This window comes from Choloepus didactylus, chromosome 7 (genome assembly GCF_015220235.1).
Source record: "Choloepus didactylus isolate mChoDid1 chromosome 7, mChoDid1.pri, whole genome shotgun sequence".
Lineage (NCBI taxonomy): Eukaryota > Metazoa > Chordata > Mammalia > Pilosa > Megalonychidae > Choloepus > Choloepus didactylus.
Window position 1 is genome coordinate 55,598,620 of NC_051313.1, and position 22,051 is coordinate 55,620,670.

At 39.2% G+C, this 22,051-nt stretch overlaps 1 protein-coding gene and 1 pseudogene across 1 annotated transcript; one reads left to right on the top strand and one right to left on the bottom strand.

The window, feature by feature from the left end:
* Positions 1 to 13,449: 13,449 nt before the first annotated feature.
* Positions 13,450 to 14,230, top strand: LOC119540570 (annotated as a pseudogene).
* Positions 14,231 to 15,065: 835 nt separating this feature from the next.
* On the bottom strand, positions 15,066 to 15,833 carry LOC119540341 (G1/S-specific cyclin-D3-like). Its single transcript, XM_037844477.1, has 2 exons — positions 15,711 to 15,833; positions 15,066 to 15,227 (listed from the first exon to the last, which is right to left on the bottom strand). The coding sequence occupies exons 1-2, from the start codon at positions 15,831 to 15,833 to the stop codon at positions 15,066 to 15,068; spliced, it is 285 nt and encodes a 94-aa protein (XP_037700405.1).
* Between the last annotated feature and the right edge of the window lie 6,218 nt (positions 15,834 to 22,051).

Sequence of the window (22,051 nt, forward strand, 5' to 3'; positions counted from 1 at the left end):
GTGGAGTTACAGTTCAAAAAATATTGACTTCTATTTGTATTCCATTGTGGTTGGAGAATGTGCTTTGAGTATATTCAATTTTTTTTTTTAATTTCTTGAGGCTTGTTTTATGTCCCAGCTTATGGTCCCTTCTGGAGAAAGATCTGTGATCACTAGAGAAAAATGAGTGTCCTGGTGATTTGGGATGTGAGGTACTATATATGTCTGTTAAAATTCTCTATATCTCTTTCTCCTTTCTTTGTCTCTCTGTCGGTAGGGCTCCCTTTAGAATCTGAAGTAGGGCAGGTCTTTTATTGGCAGTCTCTCAGCATTTGTTTGTCTGTGAAAAATTTAAGCTCTCCCTCAAATTTGAAGGAGAGTTTTGCTGGGCAAAGTATTCTTGGTTGGAAATTTTTCTCTCTCAGAATTTTAAATATGTCATGCCACTGCCTTCTCACCTCCATGGTGGCCGCTGAGTAGTCACTACTTAGTCTTACGTTGTTTCCTTTGTATGTGGTGAATTGCTTTTCTCTTGCTGCTTTCAGAACTTGCTCCTTCTCTTCAGTATTTGAGAGTCTGATCAGAATATGTCTTGGGGTGGGTTTATTCGGATTTATTCTACTTGGAGTTCTCTGGGCATTTATGCTGTGTGTATTTATATTGTGTAGAAGGTTTGGGAAGTTTTCCCCAACAATATCTTTGACTACTCTTTCTAGACCTTTACCCTTCTCTTCCCCTTCTGGGACACCAATGAGTCTTAAGTTTGGACGTTTTATTTTATCTATTGTATCCTTGAGATCCATTTCGATTTTTTTAATTTTTTTTCTCCATTCTTTCTTTTCTTCTTTCATTTTCTGTTCTGTGGACTTCTAGGACACTGAGATGTTGTTCAGCTTCCTCTAGTCTTGTATTGTGAATATCCAGAGTCTTTTTAATTTGGCCAATGGTTTCTTTTATTTCCATAAGATCTATTTTTTTTTTTTTTTATTTACTCTTGCAATGTCTTCTTTATGCTCTTCTAGGGTCTTCTTTATGTCACTTATATCCTGGGCCATGGTCTTCTTGATGTCCTTTAAGTCCTTTGCCATGTTTTCGTTCCTCGATTGTATTTCTTTGATTAATTGTGCGAGGTACAGTGTTTCTTCTGAAATCTTGATTTGTGTGTTTGGAGTCGGATTCTCCATATCGTCTGGTTTTATCATTTGCATTCAGATTTTCTGTTGTTTTTGGCCTCTTGGCATTTGTTTTGCTTGATAGGGTTCTTTCAAGTTGTAAAGAAAAAGGGATATAGATTTAATTTTTCAGGAACACAGTTTGGTGACGTACACTTTCTCTAACTAACCAGCAGATGGCGTCTGTGAGTCACCTATATCCCTCAAGTCAGTTCTCAACCTTGTTCCTGCGATGTGTGGGGAAATGTTTCTTGTGGGTTCAGTTGGAGAACTCAGTTTGGGTGTGTTGCTGGAGCTGTCTGCCCTGAATGTGGGGCATGTGTACGGGTGGCCAGGGAGGAAGGGCAGTTCTAATGTTCAAATCCCCCATGTTCCAGGAGATTCAAGGCTGCCACAAGAGTCTAAACCTTCATTTCAGTTCAGCCCCAGACCTTCTCTTTCGCTTATCCACAAACCACCGGACTTGGTGTAGCGTCCCTGGGTTCTCCGAGCATGTCCCCCCTCCCAGCCACGATCCTCCAGGAGCTCAGCTGAGGGAATGCTGTGCTACATCACCAGTGCACACCATCCCTCAAGGGAAGCCCTGGGCCACTGGGCCATGCCGCGGAGTGCTTTCAGCTCATTTCAGAATGCAGAATGTCTGAGGCTGTCTTTACTGCAATGCCTTGTGGGCTGAGAACAGCTGAGGTTTTCTCCATAGAGAGAGAGAGAGAGAGGGACAGAAAAACTCCCAGGTTCACCCATCAGCCAGAGATAGCACCCAATCCTCTGGGCTCCCTATCCTGAGACAGATATGTCCCCAAATTCTCCCAAGGTCAGTTGTCACCAAAAGCCTCTGTCTGTTTGTTGAGGATTCGCTGTCTGTATTGAGCAGTTAATATTAAAACCTCACTTGGAGCTGGGCTGAGTGAGTGCACGGCATGGCTTCCGTGAAGGAGGGGCTCTCGGCTCTCAGCGCAGGTCCGCAGTTTTACTTACAGATTTTATGCTGTGATCTCAGGCATTCCTCCCAATTCAGGTTGGTGGATGATGAGTGGACAGTCACCTTTGTCTCCTCGCTGTTATTCCAGGTTATTTACTGGTTTTTTGTTCATTTATGAATTGTTCTCGGGGAGATGAATTCTTCCACTTCTCTCTATGCCACCATCTTCCCAGAATCCGATTCGATTTCTTTTAATTCAATTTCAGTCTTTCTAGTTCTTGAGACAATTTTATTTATATTTAAAGTGAATACCTTTTCCAAATATATTGAAAATTTGAATTTATATAAATTATATATATATAATTTTGAAATATATTGACAAAATTGTTCATAATACTCTTTTGTTTATGTTTTAATTTCTCCTGTATCTAGAATTATGTTTTGTTTTTCAATTCTAGTGAATGATTAATGGGTCCTTTTCCCCTCTATTTCTGGATCAACATTACAAAGCCTCATGATTTTATTAGTCTTACCAAAAGCCAATTTGTCTTTATTATCTTCTCTATTGTATATTTAAAATTTTCTATTTCTTTAATTTCTTCTCATATGTGTTCACTTTATTTCTGTCATTTTTCTTTTCAAATTTCTTAAATACCTTTTTCATCTTCACTTTTTTCCTTTTACAAAATTAGTATTTAAGAGTAAAATTTTCTTATATTTTACTGTTTTGGCTGTATTCCAATAGGTCAAAATAACATCACTATATCACAGTTCTAATTATTTTCTAACTTCTATCATAGTTTCTAATTTGACACATGAATTGCTAAGAACTTTATTTTAAAATTTTACTAAGTACAGTTTTTTTTGACTGTTTTATTGTTACTGATTCCTAACTTAAATTCATTGTAGTTCATTAATATAGACTTCATGATATGGTTTCTATAAAATGTTGAGATTTATTTTTTGACCTACTAAATGATCAGTTTTTGAAAACGCTCCATGTATGTTTAGAAAAAAAAAGTATGCTCTGCAATTGTTGGCTTTGTGGTTCTAAATATTCCAAATGAATTGATTGTGATTTTTGAAATTCTTCATTCTTTTTATGACTTTTTTGTCTACTTAATTTATCAGCAGAGATGTGCACGTATGTCACTACACTGGTATATTCATCAATATCTTTTCTTTTTTAGATTTTTTTAGATTTTTGCAGTTTTTATTGAGATTGTTCACATGCCATACAACTATCCAAAGATCCAAATTGTACAATCAATTGCCCATGGTACCATCACACAGCTCAAAATTTTTTTCAATTTTTAGAACATTTCCACACTCCAGAAAAGAAGTAAAGACAGAAAAAGGAAACTCAAATCCTCCCACACCCTTAACCACCCCCTTCCATTATTGAGTTCTAGTTTTTGTATAGTATATTTGTTACTGTTGATGAAAGAGTGTTAAAATACTACTAACTGCAGTATATAGTTTGCAATAACTATATATTTTTTTCTATATGCCCCTTTATTATTATCTTCTAGTTATAGTGTCATACATTTGTTCTAGTTAATGAGAGAGATTTCTAATATTTGTACAGTTAATCATGGACATTGTCCAGCACAAGATTCACTGTTTTATACATTCCCATCTTTTAACCTCCAACTTTCCTTCTGGTGACATATGTGACTCTGAGCTTACCCTTTCCACCACATTCACACAACATTCAGCACTGTTAGTTACTCTTACAATGTGCTACCATCACCTCTGTCCATTTCCAAATGTTTAAGTTCACCCTAGTTGAACATTCTGCTCATAATAAGCAACCACTTCCCATTCTTTAGCCTCATTCTATATCCTGGTAACTTATAGTTCATGTGTATGAGTTTACATATCACAATAGTTCATATCAGTGAGACCCTGAAATATTTGTCCTTATATGCATCTGTCTTATTTCACTCAATATAGTGCCCTCAAGGTTTCTTCATCAACCCATTTTTTAAAGACAGTTTGTTCACACACTGTTCTAGGTGCTAATGCTGACAGAATGCAAAACACCAGAAATGAATTGGCTTTTATGAAAGGTGGTTTATTTGGTTACACAGTTACAGTCTTAAGGCCATAAAGTTTCCATCAACAAAGGGTACCTTCACTGGAGAAAGGCCATTGGCATCCAGAAAACCTTTGTTAGCTGGGAAGGCACGTGGCTGGCGTCTGCTTGCTCCCGGGTTGTGTTTCAAAATGGCATTCTCCAAAATGTCGGCATCAGCTTCCAATGGCATCTTCAAAATGTCTGTCTCAGCTCCAGCTAGCTATGACCTCCATCTGTCTGAGCTTATATAGTGCTCAAGTAAACTAAACAAGGCCCATGCTGAATGGGCAGGGCCACACCTCCATAGAAATTATCTAATCAGAGTTATCACCTACAGTTGGGTGGGTCACATCTCCATAGGCACTGAAACAATAGGTTCCAACCCAATCCACACTAATATGTCTGCCCCCACAAGAATGCATTAAAGAATATGGCTTTTTCTTGGGGGCATAAATATACAAACCAGCACACAAACCATACATTCCATCCTCAGTAAACAATCATTGGTTCCCTGTATAGTCACGTATTTATGTATTCAGCACCATCACCACTATCTATATAAGGACATCTCCATTTCTTCCACAAAGAAGGAGGAAGAGTCAAAGAAGGTAGAGAGACAAAAGAAAAAGAAAAAAGACAGAGAAAAAAAACATGACAATTAGAAAGCAACAAAAGGAAAGATAGCATCAAACTAAGGTAGAATAAAGAGTCAGACAACATCACCAATGACAGGAGTCCCACACACTTCCCCTATGTACCCCCCCATATGCATTTAGCTTTGGTATATTGCCTTTGTTATATTAAAGGAAGCATAATACAATGTTCCTGTTAATACAGTCTCTAGTTTGCATTGATTATATTTCCCCCCAATCCCACCTATTTTTAACACCTTGCAATGTTGACATTCCTTTGTTCTACCTCATGTAAAAACATATTTGTACCTTTTATCACAATTGTTGAGCACCCTAGGTTTCACTGAGCTATACAGTCCCAGTCTTTACCTTTCGTCTTTCCTTCTGGTGTCCCATATGCACCTAACCTTCCTCTTTCAACCATACTCAAGTCCTCTTCATTCAGTGTACTTACATTGCTGTGCTATCTCCCAAAATTGTTTTCCAAACCTCTCACTCCTGTCTTTTCTTTTCTGTCTGCAGTGCTTCCTTTAATGTTTCCTGTAGAGCAGATATCTTGTTCACAAACTCTGTCATTGTCTGTTTGTCAGAGAATGTTTTAAGCTCTCCGTCATATTTGAAGGACAGTTTTGCCAGATGCCAGGTATAGGATTCTTGGTTGGTGGTTTTTCTCTTTCAGTATCTTAAATATATCACACTACTTCCTTCTTGCCTCCATGGTTTCTCTTGAGAAATTCATACATAGTCTTATCAAGCTTCCTTTGTATGTGATGGATCACTTTTCTCTTGCTGCTTTCAGGATTCTCTCTTTATCTTTGCCATTTGATAATCTGACTATTAAGTGTCTTGGCATAGGCCTATTCAGATGTACTCTGTTTGGGGTATGCTGTACTTCTTGGACTCATAATTTTATGTCTTCTATAAGAGATGGGAAATTTTCATTGATTGTTTCCTCTATTATTGCTCCTTTTCCCTTCTCTTCTCCTTCTGGGAGACCCATGACACATACATTCCTGTCTTTCATTTTGTCCTTAAGTTCATGGAAACATTGCTCATAGTTTTCCATTTTTTTCTCTGTCTGTTCTTTTGTGTGTAGGTTTTCAGGTGCCTTGTTCTCCAGTTCCTGAGTGTTTTCTTCTGCCTCTTGAGATCTGCTGTTGTATGTTTTCATTGTGTTTTTCATCTCTTGTGTTGTGCCTTTCATTTCCATAGTTTCTGCCAGTTGTTTTTTCAAACTTTCAATTTCTACCTTATGTACACCCAGTGTTTTCACTATACCATTCATCTTTTATGCCTTATCTTCCCTAAAGTTTTTGAAATGATTTAGTATTAGTTGCTTAAATTCCTGTATCTCAGTTGAAGTTTAAGTTTGTTCCTTTTGGCCATAACTTCATTTTTCTTATTGTAGGTTTTAATTTTCTGTTGTCTAGGCATCTGATTTCCTTGGTTACCCCAATCAGGTTTTCCCAGAACAGAATGGGATCAGGTCTCAGAAGGAGGCAATAGTATACATCTCCCTGAGGGTTTGTCTTAGTAGATTGGTACATCCTGTGAGGCCTCAAGTCCCTGTGCTTTTCTGCTCAACAGGTGGCAACTATCAGCCTGCAGCTCCAGACTGGTGTAAGGACGTGTGGCCCATGGCTGTTTTCCCCCAGGTTCTGGGGTCCGGTTCTGAATGGAAGGTGGGTAGTACAGCTTGGCACCAACTTTTTCTTCTTAGGTCAAAGACCCCCCCTTAGGGTAAGGTCATTTACTTTTGAATAGATTCTCTGGTTATGCTATCTCCACCTTTGTCTGGGTCAGAGCACTGGGAACTGAAAATGTCTGAGACTTTCTCCACTGAGCCTAAAAAGGGACAAAAATCCCCTTTCAGGGCCAGTCCACAGCCAACTTCTGGCTCTCCAAGGTCAGTCATCCCCCAAAGCCTCTCTCTGCTTTTGGGGATTCATGTCTTGTATTGAGTAGTCCACATTTGTTAATTAAAAACCCAGTTGGAGCTCAGCTGAGGTATATTCACCTGCTTGGAGAGTGCTGCTCTCTAGCACCATGAGGCTTTGCAGTTCGGGCCATGGGGGGAGGGAGCTCCTGGCTTGGATTGCAGTTTTTACTTACAGATTTTATGCTGCAATCTCAGGCATTCCTCCCAATTCAGGTTGATGTATGATGAGTGGACAGTCACATTTGTCCCCCCACAGTTATTCCAGATTATTTACTAGTTGTTCCTGGTTTTTCATTAGTTGTTCCAGGGGGGCAAACTAGCTTCCACTCCTCTCTATGCCATCATCTTCTTCCATCTCTTCATTGATATCTTTTTGAAGTCTATAACTCTTTGCTTTATGCATTTTGAGCCTTTGAATTAGGTTCACAAAGATTAGAATTTTATCTTAATGTGAGGTGAAACTTTACAAAATATATTAACACTCTTTATCCTAAATGCTTGTACTTTAAAGACAATTTGTCTGATACTAATATAACTACACTAATTTCTGAGTTTAGTATTCACCTGATACACACACACACACATACACACACACTTTTTCCTTAAATTTTAGGTTTATGGTTTGTATATCAGTGATGTTACAGTTTTTATAATGCAGTCAAAGCTTGCATAGCTTTGTTACCCAATTTCCCATTTTTCTTTGTTCTTCATTCTTTTTAATCCTTTACCTTTTGTTTTTGTTTTTGTTTTTGAGAAGAAATAATTTCCTTTTATTGAGGTAAATTTCACTTAACACAAAATTTACCATTTTAACTATTTTAAAGTGTATAATTCAGTGACTTCCAGCATATTCTCAATGTTGTACAACCATCAGTATCTAACTACAGAATAGTTGCATCACCCCAAAAAGGAACCCCATATCCAACAAACAGTCATGCCCCATTACCCCTTTCCCCAGCCCCTGACAACTACTAATCTGCTTTAAGTGACTATGGATTTGCCTATTCTGGATGGGTCATAGAAATGGAATCCTACAATGTGCCACCTTTTGTAGCTAGTTTCTTTCCAAGGTACCAAGTTGTAGCATGTATCAGTAAATCATTCCTATTTATGGCAGAATAATATCTCTATGTATGGATATGCCATATTTTGTTTACTCATTCATTAAATAATGGACATCCTGATTATTTCTACTTTCTGGTTATTGTGAAAATTGCTGCTATAAATGTTTGTGCACAACTGTGTTTTCAGTTCTCCAGGGTATATATTTCAGATTGGAATTACTTAGTCATGGTGTATAATAATCCTTTTAATATACTAATATGCTGCTATATTGAGTTTCCTGAATTTTGTTAAGGATTTTTGAATGTGTGCTTGTTAGGGACACTGGTCTGTAGTTATCCTTTCTGGTGCTGTTGTTGGTATTAGGGTAATATGGGCCTTACAGAACAAGTTAAGAAGCACACCCATCTATTTTTTAGCAGAGTTTGAGAAAGACTGATGTTTTTATGATAGAATCACGAGTGAAGCCATCGGGTCCTGGACCTCTTTGTGGTTGGAAGGATTTGATTTTCTGTTACAGACCTATTCAAATTTTCTAATTTTTCTTGAGTCAGTTTTAGTAGTTTGCTTCCAGGACTTTATACATTTCATCTAGGTTGTCTAATTTGATGGCAGACAATTGTTCATAGTATTGTTCATTATTCCTTTTTAATTCCTGTCAATGTTGACAGTAATGTTCCTACTTTATTGCTGATTTTAGAACTTTGGGTGTTCTTTTGTTTTTGGTCAGTCTAGCTAAAAGTTTGCCAATTTTGTTGGCCTTTTCAAAGAACTAATTGTTGGTTTCATTGATTCTATTTTCCTATTTCACTTATCTCTACTCTAAACTTTATTTCCTTCCTTCTGCTGGCTTTAGATTTGCTCTTCTTTTTCCAGTTCATCAAATTGGAAGGTCAGGTTACTGATTTGAGATCATTTTTCTTTAATGTAGACATAGCTACAAATTTCCCTGAGATTGCTTTTGCTTCATTCCACTAGTTTTTGGTATGTTTTGTTTTCATTTCCATTAACCTGCAAGCATTTACTAACTTCTTTGATGTACTGCTTAAGAATATATCTTTTTAACTTCCACATATTTGTCAATTTTCCTTGTATTTATTTCTAATTTTATTCCATTGTGGTCACAGATAATACTTTGTATGAGTTCAATCTTTTAAAATTCATTGATGCATTTTGTGGCCTAACATGGTCTATCTATAATGTCTCATGTACAGTTGAGAAGAATGTGTATTCTGCTGTGGTTGGATGTGTATTCTGTGTTAGATCTAGCTGCTTCATATGTTATTCAAATCTTCTACTTTTTGGTTTATCTCTTGTCCAGTTCTATCCAATAGAAAGTTGGGATGTTGAAGTCTCCAAATATAACTGCTATTTTCCCCTTCACCTATCACTTTTGCTTCATATATGTTGAGAGTCTGCTGATAGATACATTTTTAATTGTTACATCTTCTTGATGAATTGACCCTTTTATCAATACATAATGTCCTTCTTTATCTCTTATAGCAACTTTGGCCTTAAGATCTATCTTGTGTGATATTAGTATGGCCATTCCAGTTCTCTTTTGGTTAGTGTTTGCACAGAATATCTTTTTTCATTCTTTCACTTTCATCACATTTCTATCTTTGGTTCTAAACTGAGTCTCTTGTATGCAACAATAGTTGACTCATGGTTTTCTTAATCTGTTCTGCCGATCTCTGCCTTTTAACCAATTTACATCTAATGTAATTACTGATAAGGAAGGAGTTAGGTTGCCATTTGCTATATTTTCTGGGTCATAATTTTGTTGCTAAATTCCTCCTTTACTGCCTTCCCAATTTATCCAAAAACTACTCCTATATTGATCCATTCCCCACTCCACCTGTTATTCACAAATTACATCTTTATATATTGTACATCTGTTGACACTGATTTATTATTTTACGTAACTATCTTTTAAATAATACAGGAAAAAAGAAGTACTGACCAGAAATTGATTTATACTTACTTTTATATTTACATATGTAGCTAACTTTAACAGTGTATTTTATTTCTTTGGACACAGGTTACTCTCTAGTGTCCTTTCACTTCAGGTTGAAGGACTCCTTTTAGCATTTTTTGGAGGGCAGGTTTACTAGCAACAACTTTCTCAATTTTTGTTGATCTGGGAATATGCTAAATTCTCCTTCATTTTTGAATGGCAGTCTTGCTGGATATAGTATTCCTGGTTGATAGTTGTTTTCTTTCAAAATTTTGAATATGCCACTCCACTGCCTTCTGACCTTCATTGTTTCTGGTGAGAAACCAGTGGTTAACCTTACTGAGGATCCCTTGCACATAACAAGATGCTCTTTCTTGCTGCTTTCAGAATTCTCTTTATCTTTAACTTTTGACAGTTTGCTTATAATATGTCTTGGAGTATATCTCTTTGAGTGTATCCTATTTGGGGTTCATTGAGCTTCAGGATGAGTAGATTCATGTCTTTCATCAAACCTGGGAAATTTTCAACTATTATTTCTTCAAATATTCTTTCAGCCCTGCTCCCCCTATCTTCTCCTTCTAGGAGAAGAGACCTTTGTTCTTGATCATTTTCTTTCTTTCTTAAGTACATCTTTTAGTAATCCCTTTTGTGAACCAGCAGTAATAACCATTTGGCTCTATTTCACCCTAATCATTGAAGGATTGTTTTTCAGATTCAGAATTCCAGTTTGATAACAAGTTTCCTCATGACTTTTAAGGTAGTATCCCTTCATCTTCTACTACAGCTATTGAGAACTCAGTTTTCAGTCTAAGTGCATGTGCTTTGCATATAACCTTTTCTTAAATTGTTAGCTGCTTTTAATTCCCTCTGTCTTCTGTTTGCTGCATTTTCTTTAGTGATATGACTCAGTGTGTATTTTTTTTTTTTTTAATTTCACCTGCTTAGCTTTCATTGGATATCCGGAATTTGCAAATTATTCTCTTTCTTCAATTCTGGAATATTCTCAAATTTTATCTATTTTCCATTCTCTCCTTCTGGCACTCCAATTAGTTTTATATAAGAACCTCTCACTCTTCTTTTGTTTTTCCTATCTATTTGTCTTTATGCAGCCTGCTACGTAATTTTGTCAGATATATTTTCCAGTTTACTTCCAGAGCTTTCTAATCTGTTGCTAACCCATTACATTGTTTTTGTTTGTATATGTGTTTCTGACAGTTCTATTTGTTTTGTTTTATTTTCAAGTCAACCTGTTTATTGTGATAGACTCTTATTACTTTATCATGCATTTAATTCTCCTTTATTTGTTTACATATTTTAAATATTTCATTTCATATTTAGTTCTGGATTTTAATGCCTTCTTTTTATGTAGAACAGATTCTGTTGTTTGTTGTTTGTATTGATGATATTAATGTTGGCTTGTCCTCTTATATCATTATTAAATTTTCATTGTGTGAGCATATTCCTTAAAACACTGTCGAAATTTTTGAATACTGAGTTCTTAAAATCTTCACCCATTTACTTCTGCCAGGTGCCTGGAAATACTAGAAACTAGGGGAGTAAATTTTCAGTTTAGGCTTTCTTTTATGACAATATGAATGCTTGAAAGCCGAGTCAAACCTCTGTAAATGTGGACTTGTAGTTAGGATATCTCAATGGAAATTTTTTTCTTCGCTACCTCAAAACCAAGAATTAAGTTCAAGTCTTGGCTAGGCTTTGCCTCCACAGTCTCCTCCTATGGAGGTTCATCTTCCATTTCATTCACTAAGTGAGCTACACTCCAGGGCCTCCAGTGTGATCAGTGGTCCCTAGTCAGACTTCCCACACTACTGTGTTTCCAGGGTTTTCCTGTCCTCAGACTAATGGGCTTGTTAAAACCCAGATCTAATCTGCAAAGGGCAGACAATCCCAGGGTTAATGAAGCTCCTAAGCTCATGGTATGGATTCTTATTGTTTCTGACATTAGTGGATTTCCTCTACTTCGCCACCAGTTGTTGCTGTTTTTAATAGTGTGCTATACCTAGATATATTTCTCTTAATGTCTTTTCTGCCATTATGTTAGAAATGTAAGACCTGGGTGATCCTTTAAATCATAAATAAGATCATATCACTTCCCTGCTGAAAATAGTCCAATTAGACTCACCATACTTAGAACAAAATTCAAAACCTTTTAGTGGCCTGTACAACTTCATGTGGATGGGTCTTTGGAAACCGCTCCATCTCATCTCTTACCACAGTTTCCCTTGTTCTCTCTGCTTCAGCTATATGGGACTTATTGTTTTCCCTCCAACACTCCAGGTCATGCCAGCCTTGGGGAACTTTAATCTGCTTTTCAATTGACTTTGAAGACTCTTCACCCAAATCATAGCATGAATTCCTTCCTCAATTCATTTTAACAAATATTCATGTTCAAATATCCCTCCACACTTGTTTTTCTTATCTATCCAATATAATATATCATCCTCTACTGCTATCCCCTTAACCTGCCTTATTTTCCTTTATTGTCTTCGTTACCACAATATTTACATATTTGTGAATTTTCTACTTCATATTAGAATGTAAGTTTTGTGGAGGCAACACTGAATCCACAGCATCAGTTCCTGGCACAATTTAGTCATTCAGTAAATATTCATTGAATTAATGAATGAATGCCTTCATTTCTTTTAGTTTTATCTTTTGTGGATTCTTTGTGTCTTAAGCCAAATTTATATGGGTTCCCCTGTATATTGTCCTATTTCTTTTATAATTTCATTAAGCTATCATTCATTGAGTTGTTATTATAAGTTAAATATTCACATTTATTATCTCATTTAACCTGTAAAACAACTCTGAGTTGTGGATTATCAATCTTATTTCACAGATGAGGACTCCAAAACTCATGGAAGTTAATAAAACCTGTAAGATAATGTGCAGCCAACGTGAGTTAAAATAAGAGTTAATACCAGTCCAAATTACATTAGTCTGATCCCAAAGCTCTACTCTTTACCAAACCACTGAAGTTAATTTAGCCTCCTGCTAAATTTGCCATAGTGATCAATCATTCTTAGTGGAAAAACTGGTGAAATCCAAATAAAGTCTTGAGATTCCTAATTAAAACAACAAGAATGAACTACTGATATAGAAAACATCAAAAAAATTATTGTGACAAAACCAGACAAAAAAAAGAATACATACTGAATGATTCCATTTATATAAAATTATAAAACAAGCAAAATGATTTTACAATGACAGAAAGCAGGTCAGTGGTTGCTGGGACCCAAAGAGTGAGTGAAGATTGAATGCAAAGGGGCCTGGGGAAACATTTTTCTGAGAGGAAAATGCTCTGTATATCATGGTGGTGGTTACACAGCTCCCCACACTTTCAAAATTCATAGAAATGTACAAAGTGGATGTAAGCTATGGCATATAAATTATGCCTCAATAAAGGTGATTTAAAAGAATAAAAAGAAATACTTAAACCAAACATCCAAGAATGGAAATATCCTCTTGAGTTATGGAGGCCAACATTTTGTTATTTGTAAGTATCTTACCTTTGAGAGAATAGCTGGGAGTTAGATGTCATGACTTTGTCATTGAATAACTGGCAATTCTCTTAGTTCCTCTGGCTTCAATTTCATCATCTGCAAAGCAAGGGATTGTCCTGCAATTTTATGGTTCCTATCAGCTCTGTAGGGTTTGGATACAACTCTGTCAGAGATTCTATAGTTTTATGCTCCAACTATTTCTGGAGCACACCACACGGCTGGGTCCAGGAGTGCCACAGGATGGATCAGATGACGAGGATGAGGAGTGGCTCACCCTGGAGAAGGCTGCCACAATAACAGGGGTGGGCAACCATGACAAAGTGGATGTGGACCCAAGTACGAGGGTGCCATTGAAACATTCATGAACAAGAACACTCCTGGTTGCATCATCATGGAGAAGCTGACTGAGAAGCAGACAGATGTTGAAATGGTCATGTCAGACATGTTGGGCTTCCCTATGCCCCAGCTGGACCCCTGGGTCCTGGAGGTCTGCTGAAGGGTCTGGGAGGTGTTATCGAAGTGCTGCAGTGGGAAACTGCAAGAGGCATTTAAGATCATCCCTGCACTCTCCAACAAGGAGCAAATCCTTTATGTCACAGAGCCTGAGGCCTGGACTGCAGCTGCCATGTACCAGCCACCAGGATTTTCACCTCTAACCTGAAGGTACGCATGGCCCAGTGCTTCTATGACTTTGTCCTGCTTCCCTGAGTGCGAGATGACATTGTTGAATATGAACAACTGAACATCCACCTCTACATGGCACTCAAGAACGCTCTCTTCCGGCTTGGAGCCTGGTTCAAAGGGATCCTGATCCCACTGTGTGAGTTGGGCACCTGTACCCCGAGGGGAGCCATCATTGTAGGTAGCATCATCACCAAGTGCTCCATCCCTGTGTTGCACTCCAGTGCAGCCATGCTGAAAATTGCCGAGATGGAACACAGCAGTGCCAACAGCATCTTCCTCTGACTGCCGCTGCATCTTCCTCTGACTGCCGCTGGACAAGAAGTCCCTGCTTAATTCTGAGAACTGATTTGAGATTTGACTACCCCAATCTCCATCTGGGGCTTGGATAAGTACTTTCTCTGGGACTGTTGTGTCAAGTCACTGGGATGTGGATAAAAAATGAAAGACAGCACTGACCCCTCTCAGTCACACGGGAGAAGCTGAGCAGAAGGCAAAGCAAGGAGGAATTGTTGGTTCTGTTCCCTCTACTGAGGCCTGGGCCCCTTTCTCTAGGAGCAGCTGTGAACATGGATTATGCAGGTGCTTCCAAAGTGTGAGGAGAGGAGCCTTCCAGACTACTTCCTCTCACACAGATCAGAATGTCTGAAATTTCCTCTTTTGAAGGACCCCCATCAAAATGAAATAACCCTAGAAAGGGCAACATCTTTTGAAGGCACTGGGGCATTTTGGCAATTGAGAACTTGAGAGCCCCAGTGAGAGAGGGGCCTCAAAAATGAATGGTGGTGCATGTATTTTACTTGCTTCAATTTTGTCCTTCACCAGCCTGGACCACACCTAGCTAGAGTAAGAGAAAGAGCTGACCAGAGGCATGGGGTGGGAGAAGGAAGGCAGGGGAGGAAAAGCCTGACTTCCCACCCAAATACAACTGGTCTGGTCCCTTAGTGGACACTGCAAGGATAGGTAGGCCCTGGCCCCTTCGGCTTTGCCAGGGGCAAATAGGAGCCCCCTCAGGCTTCAGACATATGTGGTGTGGTTCATTCTTGGATGGCAGGGATAGGCATGGGGGCTGGATCCCCTCCTCTGCTCTTGGTGGCGACTTCAGGATCCCTTTCTGGGGCTACAATTGGATGGCTGTGATATCTGTGGGAGTGAGGGTTTGGCTTGGCCCCTGGCTGCTGGAGCCCCTGTGGGCTTTGGGCACTGGGCTGGGGCTGGTCTGGGCAGCTTCTCTGAGGCTGTCTCTGAGCACAGCTTCAATCTGCTCCTGGAGCAGGCAGTCCTGGGGACATAGAACAGTGAGGGAACACTGGGTGGAGCAGAGGAAGGTCCACTTGCTTCCCCGAGGAGTATCTGGCAGCAGGTGCAGGGGAAGGACACCTCCCAGTGCATGGGGAATTTGGGGGAGGTTAGACCACAGCCGAGCCCCAGGAATCACTTCAATTCTCAGAAACTGGCAAGAGGATGTGGCAAGAGGGAGTGAGAGCAGCCTTGCATCTGACATCAAGTCCCCTACCCCCATTCCAACATACCACTTGGCAAGGAAAGGGCACCCAGGGCAGGGCCCTTCACCCTACCCAAAACACTTGGTCTTCTCGGACCAAGGCGGGAGATAAAAAGCCACAGATGCCCCAATGCTTGGGAGCCTGGAGTTAGGACAGGAATCAGGAAAAGGTTGGGGACAGATGACCCCCTCTGCTGGAGACTCAGAGAATAGTGCTGTTTCATGAGTAGACCAGCTGCCACCCAGCTCCCCAGCACTCACCACTTCAGTGTCCATGATCTCTGCCAACAGCTCCGTAAGCCCGTTGCTGGATATGGAGCAGGCACCCAGGCCTTGCACTGCAGCCCCAGTGCTGCCCGTTGTGATCATGGATGGTTGGTACATAGCAAAAGTATAATCTTGGGAAGAGAAAGAGGAAGACAGAATCATAAGACAAGGACTTCCTATTCCTCAGAAAGTGCCAAGCAGCATGAATAGAGCAGGAAAAATACTAGAAAAGCACAGCAGTGAACAGTATAAGACATCAGAAAAGGAGGAAAGCAAGAAGGGGCTTCTTTTCTAGAGAAATCAGGGCCAACACCAGACTTCCTTAAGTCAAGGGTGGTCCATTGGTTGTCATGGCCAGGGTTCAGGGATGAACTAGACCGTCCCTGGTATAGAAACACAACTAGGATTAAGAAACCTGGGTTCCGCTCCCGCCTCACTGTGAGAACTTGGGTGAGTCCTGCCCCTTCTGTAAGCCCTGAATCTCCCCATCCAAGATCCCATACAGTTCTGATTATGTTCTGCTGCTGCTTTTCTCTATTGAGTCTGGGGTTCATTGAGGATTTCATTTTCACAAATTAATTTTTAGAGGCATATAAACTGGAATCTCCTAATTAAAAAAAAAATCATTTCAGCAAAAGCAATAACCTAGAGATTGTAACATCATTTATAGACTCTCCAGTATCAGTTTGGAGTTGTTTAGGCAATGATCTCAACACTTTCATGCTATGCTTTAGAAGATATTTTGCACAAACATGGTGAGGAATTTTTATACCTGTTGAGGATACAGGGTTTCTGCTGTATAAACACTTTTATTTTAGTTTTGAGGTATTGAAAATCTCTTTAAGAGTGAGCCACATTTCCTAATTCTAACTTCTTTAAAATGCAAGGAGAAATGAATTTATTTCAGCAGCTGCACAGTTGCTTTACTTCACTTGGAAACATTTGCAGCTATGTTCATGCTTATTGACACAATTACTTTGTATTTGTTTAGGTTTCCAGTCGGCAGCAATTTGGGAGAACCACAAGGAAACTGTCAGCATTCCCTGGGATTGAGGTAATTAGAGTGAATTCTTTCAAAAGGTGTGCATTGAATGGAAGTTTAGAATGAAAACAGAAGAGGCAATGATTGATTTTTATTGTAATTTGCATCCAAGCATTATTTCATGTCCATGATACTTCTTAAAAATGATTTGCATTTTCCATAGATCCCTCATCCTTTGTCTCTCATCATTCCAAGGGGTTTTAATGGAGCCCAGTCACAAAGCAGTTCTTAATCAGCTTTGCAGAATTTTAGCAGAGTCACTTGTGTGTTTTTTCTGAAGCAGCCTACTAGTGCGCCACCCAGAGGCAGTGCAGTGTAGTGAAAAGTATGTGGGCTTGCAGGTGAGTTAGAGTGAATTCAGCTCTCAGCCCTTCCACTTCCTAGCAATGTGCCTGGGTGGTTGTATAATTTCCATTTTCACATGGTAAAACGAGGCTAAGAATTCATCCTTCTAAACACAGTTGTGAGGGATGATGGAGATCACATACGTTAGCAGTCTAACAACATTCTAGTTCACAGCAGGACTCAGTTTCTCCTATGGGGCAGCATCCTTCTCTAGACCTGTTCAAAGCAGTACGTTCACTCAAGCCTTACCTCCTCCCAGTCTAGCCTTGGTCATGGGGCTTTTTCTTAATTCTTGAAAATGTCGTGACCCTCCTGCCCCATGGATGTTGTTGCAAATAACTATCTTCTTGAAACTGCACTCTCTTTCTTTGTAGCACTTCACAGATTTTGCAATTTCTATTTACATGGTTATGGATTTATAATTTCCATGAGGGTAGGAATCAGATTTGATTTCCTCACCATTATCGCTAGCCTGTAGTTCTTGTCTGGCACTTAGGAAACTCAGAAAATAGTTGTTGGATTTATAACTGAGTGAAATGGAAAAACAGCCATTATGTCCTAATAAAGGACACCTGAAAATGCTTGTGGAGAGGGTCATCATTGCTTAATGGATACAGTGTCATCTTTGGAATTAGAACTGAGGTCTGCTTTGTCCTTTAATTAACCAAGTATCTTTACATACTTACTTACATACTTACTTACATACTTACATACATTTACATACTTTTTAGTGGGACTAAAAAATTTACCCATAGCTTTTTTAGGGTGAGTGGGTGGAAGGGAAGTTGTATTAATAGAATAATGCAAATAAAAGGCCTGGCATAATTCCTGGCATGAGTGGTAGTTTTAAATAAGGCAATAATAATAATAATAGTAATAGTGATAATGGTATACTTTAAATACATAGTATTCTAGTTTGAGTATGCCAGCTCCATTCTATGTTAAACAAATGAAATTACTAATAATCACTAAAATTTATTCTATTGAAGCAGCATTTTTATCTGAATAATTTAAGAAAATGCAGCCCTGAAGTGTGCTTTGAACAAAGTGACCATTAGAACTAACATTCAAAATGCTTCAGTACTCATCAGAGTATGATGTCTTAAATGTTTTGGGGTAAATAATTGAAGAATGTAACTAAATTATTGCTTTATGGTGAAAGATGCAAGTATTAATTCCATTTTACTAAAGATTCCTCTGAGGAATGGAAAGGCAAATTGCAAATGCATTTGAGAGCTGAAGACAGACCTGTTCATTCTCCATATAACACTGCTTTTTTGCAGGTAAATGGAACTTCGTGTGCTTAGAAAGGATTAATCTACTGGCTGCTTTGTCTCTATGTAGGAGTCTTTTGGACAAGAAGGAGCCACTGATTAATTTTCTCCTGAAACTACTATCATCATCCCTGTCAGGTAGACTGATGTAGCCGACAAAGAAGTCCTTTGAGAGGGCTTATAAATAAGCTCATGAAAATTTTTAATAACAGAAAGAATTGTGAGTTGAACAAGAAGTTAGTAACAGAAGGCATAACTCAGAAGTGACAAGGAAAATCTTTGGTCATGGTTGGCTTTAGGTAACCATGCAAGAGGGGGACGATGAATGTACTCAGAATTAGTTACTTACTTCCTAATGAAGAAAAAAAACTAAACGAAACACTAATCGTAGAAAAAGCTGCAGTCCGGATAGCACTTAGATACTACTTGGTATGCAGAGTGACTTCCAATGGAATAGAATTTATTGTATGCATTAATTTGATTGCACAGTGATATATTCGTTAGACAATTTATCAGAGGTCTAATTAAAAGGCAGTAATAAAGCCACTGATTACCGATTTACATCAAATTTATTCGATTCCAATGTATTTGTGGAGATAACATTGGATGTAATTCCCAGGTAGTAAAACTTAAGTGGGAGAATCTAAGATGGCGGCTAGCTGAGACAGGGCGAAAAACACGCCTCCGTGAAAAACACTAGCTAAAAACCAGAAAGTGACCTAGAATACTGGTTACAGCGATGTGCCAGCTGGATGAGGGCTCCTAGCTCCAGAAGGGCCGTATTCTTGGTAAAACCAGGAGTTGGCATTCTGAAACGAGTGAGTAAGCTTGCTGGAAGACCTGCAGCCACACAGTGGGCTGGGGAAGCCAGGGTTCAGTGTTTGGAGACCAGCTGGCTTTAAAAAAAAAAAAAAAAAAAAGGAGCAGCTCCAGCAGTGATTGTGGGAACCACGCAGTAAAACACAGCAAGAGGGGGCTGGGTCGGCCTCTTGGCATCTGGCCAGGAAGATAGCCCACTGCAGATACCCTTGGGTTTGGGGGAATGGAGGGGAGAGCTGGAAGCAGAAAGAAAACCCGTGGCTCGCAGCTGGCCCCCCGGAGGGCTGGATAAACTCCTGCCTGGGGCCGTGCCCACAGCCCAGAGCCCTGCCAGTTGTCCCGGAGCTGGGAAGGAGGAACTGTGTGAGGAGGAGGGGCTGAGATGCCCCATTAGGCCATTTTTGCCTTAGGCTGAGAGCGTGCCGCTGCACAGCCCGGCGGCCCGGGGCTTCCCTTGTGGGGCGGCGCACACTGGTGACATAGCATGGCATTCCCTCGGCTGAGCTCCCGGAGGAGCGCGGCTGGGAGGGGGGATCCGCTTGGAGAACCCAGGGATGCTACACCAAGTCCGGTGGTTTGTGGATCAGTGAGAGAGAGAGTCTGGGGCTGAACTGAAATGAAGGCTTAGACTCTTGTGGAGGCCTTGAATCTCCAGGATCCTGGGGGATTTGAACATTAGAACTGCCCTTCTTCCCTGGCCACTGGTACACACGCCCCACATTCAGGGCAGACAGCTCCAGCAACACACCCAAACTGAGTTTTCCAACTGAACCCACAAGAAACATTTCCCCACACATCGCAGGAACAAGGTCGAGAATTGACTTGAGGGATAGGGATATAGGTGACTCACAGATGCCATCTGCTGGTTAGTTAGAGAAAGTGTACATCACCAAACTGTGTTCCTGAAAAATTAGATCGATATCCCTTTTTCTTTACAACTTGAAAGAACTCTATCAAGCAAAACAAATGCCAAGAGGCCAAAAACAACAGAAAATCTTAATGCATATGATAAAACCAGAAGATATGGAGAATCCAACTCCAAACACACAAATCAAAATATCGGAAGATACACTATATCTTGCAAAATTAATCAAAGAACTACAATCGAGGAATGAAAACATGGCAAAGGATTTAAAGGACATCAAGAAGACCATGGCCCAGGATATAAGTGACATAAAGAAGACCCTTGAAGAGCATAAAGAATACATTGCAAGAGTAAATAAAAAAATAGAAGATCTTATGGAAATAAAAGAAACCATTGGCCAAATAAAAAAGACTCTGAATATTCACAATACAAGACTAGAGGAAGCTGAACAACATCTCAGTGTCCTAGAAGCCCACAGAACAGAAAATGACAGAACAAAAGAAATAAAGGAGAAAAAAATCAAAAAAATTGAAATGGATCTCAGGGATATGATAGATAAAATAAAACGTCCAAACGTAAGACTCATTGGTGTCCCAGAAGGGGAAGAGAAGGGTAAAGGTCTAGAAAGAGTATTCAAGGAAATTGTTGGGGAAAACTTCCCAAACCTTCTACACAATATAAACACACAAAGCATTAATGCCCAGCGAACTCCAAATAGAATAAATCCAAATAAACCCACTCCAAGACATATTCTGATCAGACTCTCAAATACTGAAGAGAAGAAGCAAGTTCTGAAAGCAGCAAGAGAAAAGCAATTCACCACATACAAAGGAAACAACATAAGACTAAGTAGTGACTACTCAGTGGCCACCATGGAGGCGAGAAGGCAGTGGCATGACATATTTAAAATTCTGAGAGAGAAAAATTTCCAACTGAGAATACTTTATCCAGCAAAACTCCCCTTCAAATTTGAGGGAGAGCTTAAATTTTTCACAGACAAACAAATGCTGAGAGACTTTGCCAATGAAAGACCTGCCCTACTTCAGATTCTGAGGGGAGCCCTGCTGGTGGAGAGACAGGGAAAGGAGAAAGAGATATAGAGAATTTTAACAGACATATATAGTACCTTACATCCCAAATCACCAGGACACTCACTTTTCTCTAGTGATCACAGATCTTTCTCCAGAAGGGACCATAAGCTGGGACATAAAACAAGCCTAAAGAAATTAAAAAAAAAAAAATTGAATATACTCAAAGCACATTCTCCAACCACAATGGAATACAAATAGAAGTCAATAATTTTTGAACTGTAATTCCACTAGTTACTTCCTACATGATATAAAATACACAAACTCTAAGGACAAATCAGTGGTTTTGAACTGAATGTAAAATATGTAATTTTAGACAAGTATATAAAGGTGAGGGAATGAAGGAGTATAGGAGCATAGTTTATGTGTCCTATTGAAGTGAAGGTGGTATCAAAGAAAAACAAGATTGATAGGAATTTAAGAAGTTAATTTTAAGCCCCACAGTAAACACAAAGAAATTATCAGAGAATATAACCATAGAGATGAAAAGTAGAGTTTGGGTTAAGAGAAATGGGGGAAGGGGCAATGGGGAGTTAAGAAATGAGTGTAGGGTTGCTGTTTGAGGTGAAAGGAAATTTCTAGTAATGGATGGTGGGAAAGAGCATTACAACATTCTAAACATGATTAATCCCACTAATGAAAGGCTAGGGAGGGGTTGGAATGGGAAGATTTAAGCTATATATATATATATATAAACATTATATAAACATATATAATATGTTTCCACAACTGAAAAAAAAAAAGTACAGTCTAAATAGATGACAATTGAATGCTAAGGATGAACTTGGATGGGACTGGAGGATAGAGGATGGCTCAAAGGGACACAGTTGAGACATAAGGAAAAGGAAATATAGAATGTAAGCTTTGTATCATTGTTGAATCTATTGTACTTCTTAGCTGTG